The sequence below is a fragment of the Centropristis striata genome, chromosome 1 (assembly GCF_030273125.1).
Source record: "Centropristis striata isolate RG_2023a ecotype Rhode Island chromosome 1, C.striata_1.0, whole genome shotgun sequence".
Classification (NCBI taxonomy): domain Eukaryota; kingdom Metazoa; phylum Chordata; class Actinopteri; order Perciformes; family Serranidae; genus Centropristis; species Centropristis striata.
In genome coordinates, this window is record NC_081517.1 from 22318311 (window position 1) to 22336375 (window position 18065).

Genomic DNA, 18065 nt, shown 5'->3' on the forward strand with positions numbered 1-18065 from the left:
CGCACTCTTCGTCCATTTCTCGGACAGGACTTGGATTATCCCCTTGTTTTGCTGTGCCCCGGCGCTTCTTGGATCCCATAGACACCTGCCTGGTACCTGTCATCGGCTCATCTGAGGGGCCCTGGCCCCACCGCCTCTGCCCCCTCCGGCTCTCTCCGCACGGGATAAACCACCGGCTCCTGAGGATGCTGCCTCGGGCTCCCCGATCCACCGGGTCACAAGCCCCGCCAGCTCCCACCGGATCGGCTTGGTGAACGCCAGATCTCTGGCGAACAAAACTTTCATCCTGAGGGATTTCTTTAGCTCCCGTGGCCTGGATTTCCTCTGTGTGACAGAGACCTGGATCGGTACCGGTGAATGCAGCGCTCTTGTCGAACTTTTACCTGCTGGCTGTTCCTTCTTTAGCTCCCCGCGGACATCAGGTCGTGAAGGAGGAACGGCGACTGTTTACAAAAATAACTTTAATTGTAAGCAGCGCACCATCTCAACGTCATATTCCAGCTTTGAGGTGTCTTTATTTGAGGTGGGTCGATCCGATCCGGTGCTGTGCGCCATCATCTACCGGCCCCCCAAATACAACAAGGACTTTGTGAATGACTTTTCTGGTTTCCTGGCTGAAATAATGCCGAAATATGACTGTGCCCTTTTCCTTGGGGACTTTAATATTCATGTGTGTTGTCCCGAAAAGCGGCTGGTGAAGGACTTCCTGAGCCTTATTGACTCTTTTAATTTGGTGCAGTGTGTGTCTGGTCCCACACATGAACATGGACACACTTTAGACCTCGTCCTTTCTCATGGTTTATCTGTGTCTAACTTGGAGATCTGTGACGATGTGTTTTCTGATCATTTGCCTGTGCTGTTTGACGTTGCTTTCTCCTGTGCTCTAGTTGAATCTGGCGCTCCTGTTCAGAAACGTCGGATTTTTAACTCTCGCACTGCCGGTCATTTCTCTGTGGCTTTTGACCAGCTCTGTGTGCCTCCTGTCTCTGCTGACACTGAGGAGCTCAGCTCCTGCACAGGAAATTTGCCTGAGTAAATTTTACTCAAATTGAAGAAAATTTTACTCTGCCACAGATAACATTTGGTCCCTATCTAAAAAGAGTACAAATTACTCTTTTGAAAGAGTATTTTTTTCTAGAGTAAATTCTCTTCCATTTAGAGTAAATATTTTACTCTGCATGGTGCCATCAGACTCAAATTAGAGTGTTTTGAAATTTACTCTTCATACAATATACTCAGTTCAGAGTTAAACGCGACTCCATTGTGAGTCGTTCTAATTTACTCTGATCCTTTTTTAACTCTATTGTGAATCGTTTTTAATTAACTCTGCCTTTTTTTTACTCTACATCAAGAGATGTTTATGATCAGTTAAAGAGTTAAAAAGAATGACTCTCTCCAGAGTAACCAATAAAAATCAACAACTTGAATTCCCATGTGTTTGTTTATTTTCAGTTTCACATCTTTCAGTTTCACTTACAAATTACAAAAAATCTTGTAAAACTAATAAAAAAGGAACATAAAATAGTACATTAAATAGTAAATAAAAATATATTAATACATAAATGTTCAGTCAAAATTGACAAATGTATAATAAATAATAAACACAATTATATATATAAAAAATACTAAAACATTTGGAATCACAATTACATAAAACAATAAGGCACGATAAACAAATCATCAGCAGCACCATATGACGTCAGTACATCAAAATTCCTGTACATTAGAGTCTTAATATCCAACACAAAAGGTGCTCCAGTGGTATGTGAAACCTTGTATGCATGGGTATGTTCATCTAAACAATGTGTTTTAAGAGCAACTGTCATCAAGAGAACCTGCTCATCTTTGATGAGAACATTCTTGATGACATGGAAAACCGGCATCTCATTATCAATTCTCACACAAACAGCCAACTCCGGCCTGAACATTCTTCCATTGACCTTGGCCCATTTAACTTTCAGAACCCTGGCCCTAACTGGTACTTCAAGTTTTTCTGCCACCTTACCACCAAACTTCATTTCATTTAAGGAGACCATTTTGCCAGGACCCATTTTCAACTCATTTGGATCAAATGTTTGCCACAAGTAAGCCATCTGGCATTGGTGCTTTTTGGCTAAAGTTTTAGTTATGTTTTTAAAACTTTTCAGCTGTTTTTTAAAAACATTATGTTTGGCCTCATATCTCATGCACCATGTATGTAGCAGGGGCCCAATTTTACGTATACACATGGGATAATGCACCATGAAATGATGCTTAGGTAACAACCTTTTGTTGGGAAACAAGTGCTTGAACAAAGCATGGTGCTCTGAAATTAGGTGCTTCAAATATATGGTGATGCCTTGGGATACAACTGAAGAAAAAACAATGTTGACAATCTGAAGCAACAAAATAAAAAGGTACCAGTGCTGATCATTGGGATTCACAAGATCTCCAAACATGATTGGAAAGTGACGCAAAAGACACCAGCTCTGACTGGCATTTAAACCCAAGTCATTGGCATCAGAGATTTTTAGGCCAGGAGGTTTGTTATTTTGCTCTGTGAAACCGTAGTTGAAACTTTGAATTCTTCGGTGTACTTCTGCTGATGTAGTGTAATTATCAATGAGGTGCTCAATGAGTAATTTCATCTCATACTGTCCAACGCCCTCTAATATGTCGTGCATAATATCAACCGAGAAGTTTGCACTGGTGTGAAAATATTGCAAAGAATTCAAAGGACAAGACCTTTTAACTCCCATCACATAAGGTAGTGTGGGGTTGGTCTGCATTTTCTGGCAATGCTCAACATGAAGCTGTTTAGTTCGAAATGATATTTTGGGACTATCTTCACTGAATACTGTCTGAAAGTCCTCCTTTTCCAGTAAGCAAAAACGGCAACAGTACCTAGCACTAAATGATTCCACAAACCCAAATAAAGAATGAAGACCTAGGTTGTCACCAGTCACTTGGATAATGGTCCCATAGATGGTATGATCAAATTGAGGAAGCTGAATTCCCTCCGTTTCAAGTGTTGAGATATCTTTCACAAGGGGTGCTAGTATCTTATCAAAACCGTATGTTTTGATATCTTGGGCATGGAATAACGAAACCAGATGAATATTTAGCAAACTCGAGTTGTACTTGGGCGACACATTTCTCAGGGTAAAATAGATGGCGCCAACCTTGTGTATTCCCCGCTTAGATCCAATTGGGTTAGCACATTCGAATTCATCAAAAAATAATTGCAACTGTACAGTGTGCACTTGTTTGGAGAAGAGGTCATGATCCTTAAAGAATTCTCCATCTTGTATGTCATACAGCAAGTTTTCCATTTGTTTGGGGTCCCTAGCCATCATATCGTTTGTATTAGGGTGCTGGTAAATAGACTTCACCGTCTCAAGAATTGGTATGTATATGAATTTATCCTTCACAATGGTTTGACCATAGCCCCCACTTGTTCTGATAAAACGTGTAGCAAATCGTGTTCCTAGAACATATTCAACTGGATCAATTTTTCCCCATTTCTCAGAAAAGTATTTCATTCTCTTACTCTTAGTGTTTAAAGGAAGGAAAGGATCCAATGCATTCTGAAAACATTGATCAATTTTGGAATCAACAACACTTTTCATTGGCTCCTGTAAGTCAAGACTATTTTTCAAATGTACTTGTTTTAAACGGTCAAGGTCTCCAATTACTTCTTGTACAGTACTCACAGTTAAATCAATCGTAGTCACCGGATTGCCAACACGCTTAAGTTCTGCCACAATATTTGCACAATTTTTGGCTATGTGCCTTTCTAGTAGTACAGACTCAGAAGGTGAACCCTGATCTGGCAAGTCTGTCTCCTCGGATGAAGTGAAGTTTGTAGAGGTGGAACATTCCCCATCATCAACATTCAAGTTGTCATTTGTACAACACTTACTGAGATGCTTTCTTAAACCTGAGAAACTATGATATACATGGGAACAGCCTCTTTGGCCACATTTTAACTTCAGGCTTCTGCCCGAACAAAGACCATGAACAAGTTTGAAGTGCCGTATAAGGCCATTAGCATTAGCTTGACTCTTCTGACAAATGAAACAGATCATTCTTGTCTACTGCAGCATTCGTGCTCTGAGCTCAGCCACTCTTGGATTGACTTTAGTGATTTCAACATCTATGTCATAGATGGCTGTTTGCAAGAAAGTGTACACATTTGTAAGGTCATGGCAGTAAGTGGTACCGAAAACATAATGAGCTTTAAAAAGCTCATCGAATGCATCCAGTGAATTGGAAGACTTGCATGGCAAGGCCTGTTTGTCAACAACAATGAAGTAAGACTGGATCCTACTTTTCTTTGGTCCAACTGCAAGTAGATACGGCTGGAGACTCTGCGTGATGCCCTCCAAATGGCCCTCTATGCTGACACCAGTCTGAGAAAGGAAACACACAAGAGACCAAATGTCAAGAGGAAACCTGTATAAGGAGGGTTTACATATTACAAACTAGCTTTCATCATTGTTTGTGACAAAAACAAAATATGCCTTTGATGAAAGATCGAAAATAAAAGGTACTATGCGAATCAAGTTACAATTACTATATTCATTTATCCTTTTTCACACAAAGCAAAGACAAAAAGAGTACCTTCAAAACAGCTTTGAGAAATAGTATTGTATTGTATAGTATTGTATATATATTCTAAAGAAACATGTCTGTTTTTGAATACAGTTTTGCTATTCTTTCATCTGTGTCTTGTCAACATAAGAACAAGACATTTTGGAGCAGTTTCAATCTAACCATCAGTTTTTTTGTTCAAAAGGTGCACTGTGCAATATTTTTTTGCAGGTTATTTCCAAACTTCATGTATACTTACCACCACCACCAAATTCTAAGTATTCATTATGACTGGGGAAATTGCACTTTTCAGAAATGAATTTTGAATTTCTAGAAATATAAATTTTAGCTGAACATTATAGTTTCAATGAGCAGCTTAGTTGCAATACCGACTGTGGCCACAATCCTACACAGTTCACCTTTAAAGGACCAGTGGTTCTTAACCTTTTTTGTGCCCCCTTGACCCATCATAAGCCTGCCAATGCCCCCCTTATTAGTATTAACAAATAAAATAGATCAATTGCAACTGAGACCCCCCAACAAGCTGTCTCCTTCTCAACACCCTCGAAGGGCCCCCAGTAGGCTTTAGAGCCGAGAAAAAAATACTTTAGACTGAAACTTCACCTTGATGAATTTCACCACACGATCACAGGCTTCCTGAGCTGAAATCCTTCCTGGCCTTTTGCGCCCTGGATTGGAGGGTGGTAGAAGGTGGACCAGCAGCAGTATGGATGACATGTCACTGTCCCAACCTGGATTGCACAAGACAGACAACATGTATATATAAAACAAATGAAGTCGTCTAAGACCCCAGTTGTCTAAAAATGCAGTTTGGAAATAACAGTAACTGTGTATACACCAAAGGCGATCTAATAGACCTATGCGATGGAAGTCATTATTTCTGGTGTACATGCACATTAAGGAGGACAGGAATAAAAGTAAGAGGATAGTGTGGAGTGGTGGACTATCCATTCACCACAAACACATTGACTTGGTTTTTTTGCAAATTACTTTTCTACAGTCATTACTGTTACCTTCTTCAACTTCAGTAGCAACAGCATTCTGGATGAGGTCTTGGAGCTCCCCAGTCTGTGTCAGGCCACGGCTCTGTGAAATGACTTTTGGTTTTATGTTGGTGGACCATTTCTCCATCAGCTTTGCAGAGGTTGAGTCACCAAAGAGAAGTGCAAAATCCTGCTCAATCTACAAAACAGACAGTAGAGAAACCAGTGATGTATAAAATGCAGCTGAAGTATCACTCTGGAATTCACATTTTTAAGAATACTTAAAGACTAACCAGGCCTGGTATGTCCATAAATCTTGGAAAAATGGCGAGAATATCAGTTGACTTGTCAGTGTCACGCAGAATCCTCTGGCGATAGACAAGGGTTAACCTCATCTTTTCCTTCACCACCGATTCATCAGCCGTGTGCTTCATCAGAGCAATCGCTTCCTGACACTGGCGTTCATCGCTCAACCAATTGCCTTCCTGGCAAGGATCTCTGTCAACAGATGGCCCACCTGAAATAACAAAAATATACATTTTTAGGGTACGTTCTTACTGTAACTACAAAAAGTGTTTGATTAAACATTGGGAGACGCTTTATAACCAAAGCGACTTACAATGGAGGACATAATCATAGCCAACATCACTAGCAGACAAAGTACAAAGGAAATATACAGAACAACAAGTGCAGATGCAGAGAGGGGTTAGATAGGGTTTTTTAGGTTTTTAAGTAGAGTACACACACATACACATCATGTCAAGAGTCTGGCCTACGACTAGGGCAGCTCAAGCCTTAGTGTAGTAGATCACGAAAGAGGAGAGTCTTTACTTGAGGCTGAAAGAGATGTGCTTTATTTTGCCTGCCTATTAAACCAAAGTTTAAACTAAAAGTCCCTGCACTTGGTGGCCATATTAGCTATGAGAGATAATCAAATGTATCCATAAATTGTGCTTTTTTAGTAATCATACTGTCACTGCCTAATCTGTAGAAAAATATATTGGAAATGTAAATAGAAGAAAAAATAACAATGTTTATTTTAAGGTGGCAGTGGAAGTTGACAATTAGCTATGATGTGTAATAACAATAACTTAAGTAAGTCACCTGCTTGCGGTAGTCGTGGACGCTTAACTCGTCCCTCTGATGCTTCTTTCTGCAGTGTTTTAATCCTCCATGCCAAATAGCCACTTCCATCTTCTGCATTGTAATAATGTTCCTATGGCAAACATAACAAATAGTATTTACTGTATGTTTTACAAGAGCAAAGTAATTACACTTCATTAAATCAAGGTTTATACAACCAAATTCTAAAAGAAGACTACAGAGGAAAGCTAATTACATAGCCAAGCTTGCTCCTTGGGTCAGCCAAATAGGGGAAGAGGGAGATGATGCCCAGTGCGTAGTCTTCCTTCACACGCCGAGGCGGGCTTGTTCTACAAACACACAACACATGATACACGATACATACATATTAGACCCACAGCATCATAACCAACGGTAACACTTTATTTTAGTGTTACATCTATTAGCACTAATACATACAATGTTAATGCCTGTGTACTGTATAAGTAACTTGTAACGCAAGTACTAAGCAAAATCAAACATTTGTTAGGTATGTATTTGCAAATGTCTTGTTCATGCACAATTAGGGATTTATTACCAATATCACCTTAGTAAGGACCTAACAAATGTTTGATCTTGCTTAGTACATGCCTTACAAGTTACTTATACAGACATTACCATTGTATGTAACACTAATATTAAGTGTTACCCATTATTATTATTATTATTATTATTATTTCTTAAAAACCTACCCATGTTCCTTTGTCATATGAGCAACCAATATCTTCACCAGGTCACGCCTTCTGCTATCTGACAGACACTTTGTTCGAGCATATTCATTCATGATCTTGTCCCCTCCTGGACTTCCTTTTAAGATGTCTTCAACCATCTATTAATGATGTTCAACATTAAACAGATATGAGAAACCAACAAATGACTTTGAAATGCACCTGTCGGCCTACATCCAAAACAAAATTGATAAATCTTACTTGGGCAAGACGATATTTCTCTCCTTGTCTCAATGCTCTTGGACTACGTGTCAGTATCAAAGTGTCATCAGACCCGGAACTAGCCTCAGCATCAGCAAGGGAGCCTGAGTTAAAAGAATCTGTGATACACAATAAAAAGAAATCACAGTCCTTCTTTATATCATGATGGCAGAATACTGCAGCCAAAGAGGGCAAGCATCATCAGGAGGCACAATAAATTGTGTTAGAGTTAAGTGTAAAACTAAGTTGCATTTACCTTCAGATGTTGTCTCTGGGATAACAATTTCCAGGACTGGAACATTTGGCTGTTTCATCAAGTATTCAAAAGCTTCCTGATCAACCTCAGTCCTTGACTCATCAAAGACTTTAATGTCCATTGTCGGAAGGTCAAATTTCCTGGCAACTTTAGAAAACAAATGATTTTACACATAATTTAAACATTACAAGACATTACAGGTGTTTATGAAGTTAAAGTTTATGTTTTAAACCCTCACCACATTCCAAAAATGATTCAAATGTTGTTGGAGAAAACACATATTTCTTCTGGTCTTTATATTTCACTCTGACAACGGTGCTGTTTTCCATCCTGCTAGGAAAAAAACATAAACAATGGTCAATAATCTTGCCGCTTAGCGTATCTTTCTGAACACTAATGGACTATCGCCAGACTCTCTCAAGTCTAAAGGGAATGGCACCAGAGATTCTACAGGAAAGAACTTTGATGGCACCACGTTTGCGTCACTCTATTCCGAGTCAAGTACGTGTGGCCACGCAGTTGGAAAATATGTGCCTTCTGCAACAAACTATGACAGCCTTCACACAACTTTTAGAATAATCACCAACAACAAATGCCGGCCTGCATAAATTGCAGTAATATGATTTTCATCCCAACTCAGATCTAGCATATTACCACAAGGAACCACTTTACTCTAATAAGAGTTACATACATGTGCTTTCCGAACACAGCATCGCTAATATTATCCAGTTCACAACCAGTTGTTATTTCAGTGCTAATTCGACAATTTGATAGAGACTACCGTTACCTTACAATACATTTAGTCACACGGCAACAGCAAACCCCGGACTACATAAATAGTGATGTGATTTTCAATCAGGCTGTACTGGTTTCCTGATCTAGCATTACCACAAGGAACCACTTTACTCTAATAAGAGTTACATACATGTGCTTTCCAAACACGGCAACGCTAACATTATCCAGCTCACAGCCAGTTATTATTTAACATCCAGTGCTAGCTGTAATTCCACAACTTGATATAGACTACCGTACTTAGTTCTACCTTACAATATTTAGTCACAATGACGAGCGAATCATTTCAGAGGCGAAGTAGGTTGTGCCAACTGAACGTAAAGCTAAGCTAGCAATGTTAACACTCACTGCATTAGCTCCAGTACTGTTCGTTGCAAGGCATTTTCACCGTCCATTAAAGGCATAAGGTGCTTGTTTATTGTACCAGCAAATTAACTACAAAACGGCATAAACACTAAACCGTTTCAAGTTCAACACATATGACAGCTCAGCAATACCAGTACGTTTCAGTCTCACTTTTCAAAATATACAACAACCAATAATGGGAAATGGAAAGGGCATGGGGTTTTGTATAGCCAACATTTCAAACACACAACAGTTAAAACCGAAAGATTATTACTCACTTTAAAATTCAGCGATTTTCTCCCTTAACTTCAGAGCTGCGACTCCGTGATTTCAGCAGCGGTGGAGGGGAAAACAATATGGCTGAAAAACGAAACTTAACTTTGCAGCTAAGCTCCGCCTATTAGGCCAAGACTACTCTGAAACTTACTTACTCTGAAAATTTGCTCTTACTCTTACTCTAAATTTTACTCTATGAACTCCATTCAGAGATAAATATACTCGATAAGAGGAAAATTCTTGTGACTCTGGGAAAATTACTCAGCCGTTTTTCCTGTGTGGTTTCACTCCTCCTGCAGGACCATACTGGACTCTGTGGCTCCATTAAAAACTGTGCAGCCCAAAGCTAAATCTGAGCCCTGGTTTAACGGCAGAACCCGTGAAGCTAGGCGGGAGTGCCGCAGAGCTGAACGGAAGTGGAAGAAGGACAAGCTGCAGGTTTCCTTCCAAATTCTTAAAGACTGTTGGCGCCGCTACCAGAGCACCGTTAAAGAAACAAAAAGACAATACCTGGCAAACATTGAGACCAACCATCATAACCCACGTGTGTTATTTAAAACCATTGACTCTGTTCTAAATGCTCCACAGCCTGTCAGCTTGGAGACATCTCCTGAAATGTGTGATAGCTTCCTGCACTTTTTTATTGATAAGGTTGCTACTGCTAGGTCCCTCATCTCTGCTCCTGCATCTGACCCCTCCGTCACTGCTCCTTGTTCTGCAGCTTCTCATGGTTTAGAGCCAGTGTCTCTGTCTTTTTTAGAGGATCTGGTTGGCCATATTAAGCCATCAGGTTCTCCCTGTGTCTCCCATGCTGTCTCCCCTCGTTTCTTTAAAGAGGTTTTCCCCAGTATAGGGCAGTCTGTGCTAAATGTCATTAACAGTAGTCTGTCTACTGGTCTTGTTCCACGAGGTTTTAAACATGCAGTGGTGCAGCCCCTACTTAAGAAACCTGGCCTTGATCGCAGCGTGCTGGCTAATTTTAGGCCTATCTCCAAGCTGCCCTTTATTTCTAAGATCTTGGAGAAGGTTGTATACAGTCAGCTACAGTCTTTTCTTGATGTACATGGTGTCCTGGAAGTGTTCCAATCTGGTTTTAAAACTATGCGTAGCACAGAGTCAGCTCTACTCAGAGTTTTTAACGATATCCTCCTGGCTAATGACTCCGGTGACCATGTAATTCTTGTTCTGTTGGACCTGACTGCAGCGTTTGACACCGTGGACCATAGCATCCTAGTGGCTCGGTTACGCCACCTAGTTGGCATCGGTGGTACTGCGTTGGAGTGGTTCAAGTCCTACCTGACTGACAGAAGTTTAAGTGTAAGCCTTGGTACCTCGGAGTCCAGCCCCGCTCCACTGCTGTATGGGGTCCCACAGGGGTCAATTTTAGGGCCTCTCCTTTTTTCCTTGTATTTACTGCCTTTGGGCTCCATCTTGAGAAAGCACGGCATCCCTTTTCACTGCTACGCTGATGACAGTCAGATATACGTGCGGCTGAAGAAAAAAGATGTCTTCTCTCTCACACCGCTCCTGTCTTGTCTCGAAGATATCAAGGCCTGGATGACCTTGAACTTTTTAAATTTTAATGAGAAGAAGACAGAAGTGATGGTGTTTGGCCCTAGTGGCTCTTGTGTGACCCCTCCTTTTGACTTGGGCCCTCTGGCAAATTTTTTAAGACCGACTGTTTCTAATTTAGGTTTTAAGATGGACAGTGATTTTAAATTAGATCATCAGATTAGTGCTGTTGTTAGGTCCAGCTTCTTCCACATCAGGCAGCTGGCTAAGGTGAAGCCTTTTCTCACACACAAGCACTTTGAAACAGTAATCCATGCCTTCATTACATCTTGGCTGGATTACTGTAACTCACTGTACTTTGGAGTCAGCCAGTCCTCCCTCGCACAGCTCCAGTTAGTGCAAAACGCGGCTGCTCGCCTCTTAACTGGAGTTCGTAAGAGGGAGCACATAACTCCCATCCTGGCCTCCCTCCACTGGCTGCCTGTGCATTTTAGAGTCCATTTTAAGATTCTTTTATTTGTTTTTAAATCTTTAAATGGTCTCGCCCCACTGTACCTCTCTGAGCTCCTCCACCCCTACGCTCCTGCTCGGTGCCTCAGGTCAGCTGATCTGCTGCTCCTGGAGGTACCGAGGTCTAAACGGAAGCTCAGAGGGGACAGATCTTTTTCTGTTGCAGCCCCCAAACTATGGAATGAGCTACCTTTGCACATCAGGCAAGCCTCCTCACTGTCCATTTTTAAAAGTCATCTTAAAACCTATTTTTATTCCTTGGCTTTTAACCACGCATGAGACTCTGCTCTTGTTTTTAGTGTTTTATGGTTTGCTGTTTTTTTTTTTTTTTTTTTTTTTTTTTTTTTAAAGCAATGAATATATTTATTTTAGTGTTTATTCCTGTTTTATTTATTTTATTGTCTCTTGTTCTGTTTGTTTATGTACAGCACTTTGTTGCGGCTGTGGTTGTTTTAAAGTGCTTTACAAATAAAGTTGAGTTGAGTTGAGTATAAAAGCATAAAAATAACATGCTTTCTTGCGATGGCCTTTGTAAAAGAAGTTGTTGTGAAAGTGACAGATTACATCGAAAACAAAAGATGGGACCATTGCTTCAATTACGTGAATTGCATTTTATATACTCAGGTTTTAATATATATTCTCAGACTTTCAATATATATTTTTAGGTTTCTCTATATATTCTCAGGTTTCAATATATATTCTTAGGTTTCAGTATATATTCTCAGGTTTCAATATGTATTGTTTTGTTTTCGTCTACTTTGAATGAAGTGAAATAACAACAAAATTAAGCTAGTCTTATTTCAGTTGCAGAGAGAAACTTGGATTCAGAAGGTGTATGCTTGAGATTTTCTGTTTAATAAGAATATCTACTTAATTAACAGAGCTTGTGAATGTGACAAAGTGGGTGAGAACTCTCCTTTACTCACCACTTTTCTCTTACACATTACACAATATTATCTTCGACATGTCCAAACTGCACAATTTATCCGCATGGGCGCCTCAAGGGTCAGTGCTAGGTCCTCTTCTCTTCTGAATACACACCACCTCACTTGGCTCACTTTGAACTCAAAATGTTTGCATCTGTTTACCCACCACCTTCCTTGTCGGACTGGACTATCTTACAGTGTAACTTGGCAAACTGCTTGAAGACATGGCAGAGATATTGCCAAAGGCAACTAAAACTGCACCAACATTTGGTTGTACTGCTGATTGTGGTGCTGTTTTAATTTTTGCTTCTTCTTATGTTTATTGCGTTTGGTAACCAGCTCATTGGTGCATTGCCACCACCAAGTGAACTAGAGTCGCTACACTCCCAAGTGGCTGCTGAGTCTAAGAATTTAAGCATGCATGGCAATTTTCAAAAGGGTCCCTTGACCTTTGACCTCAAGATAACTGTATGAAAATGGGTTCTATGGGTAACCACAAGTCTCCCCTTTACAGATATTGCCAATTCAATTTTTGTATTAACCCACTTACAAACAGACTTCTTGTTACAACTAGTGAAGTTTCCCCTGCTGGCCATGAGAAAATGCAGGTTTCCATTCCAATGCCATCAGATACTTTTTTATAATATCATGCAGTTTTGAGCAAGAACCATGAAGTTTTTTTGCATACAGTATAAATGTTTGCCTTGAGCCTTTTTTTATATACGTATATTTCTGCTTACACACACATTCATACACTGTTAGCTGAGGCTACCCTAAACGGTGTCACCTGCCACCATCAGTAATTATTCATACACCGATGAAGGCAGCATCGGGAGCAATTTAGTGTTCAGTATCTTGCCCAAGGATACTTGGGATATGACATGTAGGCTGCCATGGGCGAGGATCGACAGTTGGCGACCGCTCTACCAATCGAGAAACAGCTTTCCAGTGATATCCATATGGAGTAAGATAGCTATCATAAAGGTGTGTGCATGATTGTAACCATTCGAATTCGTAATGTTAAACATTTGTATGTCAATAAAATAGTTGCACAAAAACGTGAGTCTGAGAAATAGTTTGGGTTAAGATTGTTTTTGTGTGAGTATGAATCTAAAAGCTGTGAGTGCAATGTCTTGTGAATACAACTCTAATTTCTACGACTATGAAGTCTTCACTGTGAACACAAATTCAAGTTTGTGGGTACGAGTAGAAAATTGTTGAAATGCTATCACGTAGGTCACAGGCAGGTCACAGGGGAAAGTAATAAAACTACGATTTCTCTAAACGCGCAAGTGTAAGGTGGGACAACACCAACAGACAGGAACATCGCAGCCAACAGGCTGCTATCTATCCCACTGTAACATGTCCACCAGAAATTCTCCGCAGTCCACCAAAACGAGCAGAAAGCAGTTTGTTTCAGCTTCCAGGGTCAGTTGCAGCTCAACAGCAGTCAGTCAAAACGCATCCGCAATCGCAATGCACCCCAGAGAAACCCACCCACACGTGAAATTTGTGCCAGAACTGCAAGCAAAAAGTCTGGCATCACAAAGAGAGAAGCACTAATGGAAAGCCAGCAGCAAACAAACAAAAAAAAACAACAGCTATTCAAAGAGTTTAAGACAGATTTCTTTTGCAATTTCAAAAATAATTTGTTTTGAATTTTGTCTTTTGTTTCATTTTTTGTTTCAATTTTGTATTTGATATTTTGATAATTTTTTGTTTCAATTTGAGTGTTGTTTGAACATTTTGGTCCAAATCTATCTCCATAGTTTGAAGCCTTCTTCAAGACAATATGATGTTAATTGTGTAAATAATGGTCCCATTTAGAAGAAAATAGAAGATAAAGCCAGGTATGATTTTGGGATGGCTACTTTGTGATTGACAGGATGCTAATACTTTATTCATGGAACTGTGTACATTTAATAACCCTGAACTTGTTTGTCGTGTTTTCGTCTCAGAACTTTGACCCTTTGTTTCAGTTCATGAAGTTCATTTGAACATTTTGCTCATTAAAAAATGTCTTGTTCAGCATTCAGTTTTACTAAAAGCCACTCCAAGGAGTTGGCTGTTGAATTTTAATGCATATGAGGAGACACTAAGAAAGGAGACGGCAAGCTAGGGGACTCGTGTATCAACACTGCATAAACACAAAAACTTTGTGAATGGGTTAGTTGCACCACAAAACACTTTTATCTGGCAGAAACTGTCTTCTATGCTCTATTTAAAATGTGTTTCATATCTAAACTAAACCTACATCTAACTGGCATTGTGTTTACAGTTTATGGCTCCCTAACACTGGAGGAAAAGGCCATTTTTCCACTCTCCATAACCCGTTCTTAATATGAGGGGAATAGATGATTTGTAGGGGTGTGACGATACTCTCAGCTCAAGAGACGAGACACGATATTGTGCTCACGAGAACGAGACGATACGAGATTTTAAGAAAACTTCAAAATGCATGTGCAACACATAAAAGTCTGTTGGTCCAGTCATATATTGTGTCAATGTAATGTTTTATTATAACTCTTAAAATGCACGATGTAAGCATGAGCTTTTAATAATCTTCTTCCACAAATTGAAACTAAAACTAAAATTTATAAAAGTTCAAATAAAATGAATTAAGTTGAATATTTATTTCTTTTTTACAAGTGCAAACTATATGTAGTGTCTCCATTACAAAAAGCCCCCAGAGGGATTTATGAGACTCCGGAAGTGACGTATGGTTTCTGATCATCGCGTAATTGCTTCGCAACAGTTTCGACCGTCATCACGGATTAAACTCAGATGCAACTGTGGGCGCTGTAAGTGTGCACAACATCAGCAGCTGATCAAAACAAAGCAGCATGGCTAATAATGCACAGCGTCTCCACTGATCTTAAACATAGTGATCTTGAATTAACAACATTGCTAACTGTGCACAGAGTGTCCGCTGCTTGTTATAAACAAACAGAGATCACTAAGTGAACACCTCCTGCAGCAGCAGCACATACACACTGTACTGCTACAGAGCTAACTGTTAGCCTATTAGCAATTTGCAGACTCCGGCACTGCAGCTGGGAGAGACTGCTGCAGGAGGACTGTGCTGCTTCGATTCGTTCTTACTCTTCTTAACGAGCCGCCGCCCCCTGCGACGTCATTCTGGCTGCTTGCTGCTTCCCCTCCTTCTCCTCCTCTTCTTCTTTTCCTTTTGCTGCCCCACAGGTCACAAATGTGAGACAGATTTTTAAAGCGACGAGAAATATTGTCGACTTTAATCTTGCGAGATCTCATCACACCCCGAATGATTTGTAATATATATTGTTATATTTTATATTTCAGCTGCCACCTGCGTACCGCTGCTTACTTGTGCAATAGTAGTATTTCGAAGTTTGTATATTTTTCACAGATAACATGCCATAATCAGTGTATCAAAGTCACAATCGCCGACTGTTTCCCCTTTTGTCTAACATGAAGATGTTAAGCTACAGGTGCACAGTGATCCAGGACGCACAGATCCCTCTCTCCCTGGAGAAAAAAAACATGTGGGTGGGAAATTGCAATCAGAATAAGTCAGGTGTGGTGTAAAACTGATATTATATTTTATGAATAATTAGGACAACAAGGAATAGGCAAAGTGTGGCTTATAAAATGATGCGTGAAGATGATTTTGGCATGCATTAGGCTTGGCCGTAGAATTAAGTGACCGTATGATTAGTGACCATGCTGTATCTTGAAGAGGTTCATTAGGTTTCTCTATACAAGGCCAATATAGCAAAATATTTTCTTGTACCTGACAAGTTTCGGCTACCTTGCCTCTGTAGCATTCATCAGAGGTGTCACGTGATGTTGGTGTGATGTCGGAAAACTCCATGTAACACATCGATGAAAGAAAAGGGAAAGGAAAAGGAACACCAGAAAGAATGTGAAAAGGAAACATCTGGAATGCTCACCCGTGCAACAAGAATGAAAGCAACGCAGGAAAATCTGAAATATGCCATTTCAGACCACTGTAAGAGGGAAAACCATCTAATGAACTGGGATGCAGCCAAGGTCATCAGAACGGAAAGCAACAGATTCCATCTCTGGATCAAAGAGGCGGTTGAAATCAGGAAGCGGGTACCCCCCGGAGCACCCCAGGGGACACGGCCATCCCACCTGATGTGGGAACTCCATATAACACATCACACCAACATCACGTGACACCTCTGATGAAGGCTACAGAGGCAAGGTAGCCGAAACTTGTCAGGTACAAGAAAATATTTTGCTATATTGGCCTTGTATAGAGAAACAGTAAAAAAAAAAAAAAGTGACCATGCTGATTTACTGACCCAGGATGATATGTGTACAATGTATTATATGATTTTAAAACTCACCTTAATGTCCACTTTTTACTTCTGCCATGGTGTGGGACTGATCCAGCCACAGTGACACCTTGCCACTCAGTTTGCTTGCGCTTGTTGCTGATCCCAGAGCTGAGGCCACATTTTTTCTGGTCTCCACCTCGGAGATCAGCACGGTGACCTCGCATGCAGTGAAATTCCTTTTTTTTTCTGGCAGCATCTTCCTTTTACACTTGATGTAACCTTCAGGCTTATAACATGTTGTCTTTTGAATCCCTTATAGTAGTTAACTAAGTTCAAGTAGGCAGGTTGACGCCTTCTGGCGATTGCCTGATCTGTCACATCTAGTCCGAGCATTACCTCCTTTCCTCCTGCTTTCTCCCTCAGCTGAACGTCCTTTAATATTAAGCTAAGTTTTTGTTGGAATATTTGCTTTGTGTAACTTTAAAATGCCTTGCTATTTAAATTTTAGGCTGTCTAACACACATAGATTCCCCGAAGTTTGAGCAAGCTTAAAAAAGCAGCTGAAAAGATCAAAGCCACAGTAAATCTTCTTAGAGGGTCATGGATGGTTTCAGAGACAAAATTTAACAGGCTTATAGCTTGTCATTCAATGGGAGCTGGACTGGATCCACCTCCAGCTTGTCATTCATGTATAATACTTAAAACCTTTGTTTCTCCCTCTTTTCTTTGTGTGGTTTTTTTTTGGATGCTGTAGCACTTTCACTAATTCAAAACTCCTGTAAAATCCCGGTTTCGTAAAATTGGGAGAAAGAATTTTGCATAATTTTGACATGTTTCTTGCATAATACAATATGCAAGAGCACACAGAACTCTCTTTAATGTTTTAGTATTTTCCTTGTCTTTCCTTCAGTGCAAGCCATTTTAAGCCTCTGGCATCTTTTTTGTTTTGGTTTCCGATCTATGTTTTCCATCGTGCTCAATGCTGTTTCAGAAGCTACTCAGAACAACATACTATGCAAACACCAAGTCCAGGCGTGTCTAACCCTTTCCTTAAGGGGGTTGTGGCTGCAGGTTTTTGCTCCAACCAATCAAGAACATAGCTGATTCGACTAATCAGCCCCACAGTTTTTTTTTTTCTTCTGACCATCGGAGTTGTACCCTACATACTGTACTGTATGCGACTGTCAGTGAGTTGTGAAAGATGCATACCTGTAGTGCAATCCACACTGACTCTGTCTTCAGTTGCAGTAGAGTAGGGATGTCACGATTAGATTTTCTTGGTATGATTATTGTGATTGGAATAATCACGATTACGATTATCACGATTATTTTTGCATTTTTTATAATTTTTTATTTATTTCCCTCTTTGGATGCTCTCATAACAAAATAATATAGCAACAATGTAAAGTGACCAAAAAGTACAAGAATAATTATAATAATCCCAGGGGGAATGTCATATATACTAAATGTATAAGCTATTAAAATAATTTTAATAATTTGTTTGTCCAATCTTATGTGGCCAGATAAAAATATGTATC

General features: G+C 40.0%; 1 protein-coding gene across 1 annotated transcript in view; it reads left to right on the forward strand.

Moving 5' to 3' along the window:
* Positions 1–9154: 9154 nt before the first annotated feature.
* Positions 9155–18065, forward strand: part of LOC131968183 (glycine receptor subunit alpha-3-like) — a 105993-nt gene continuing 97082 nt past the window's right edge. Inside the window, exons 1-3 of the mRNA XM_059328989.1 lie at positions 9155–9174; positions 9596–9840; positions 10501–10654. Coding sequence (XP_059184972.1) covers positions 9155–9174; positions 9596–9840; positions 10501–10654 — 419 coding nt within the window. The remainder of the gene's footprint in view (positions 9175–9595; positions 9841–10500; positions 10655–18065) is intronic.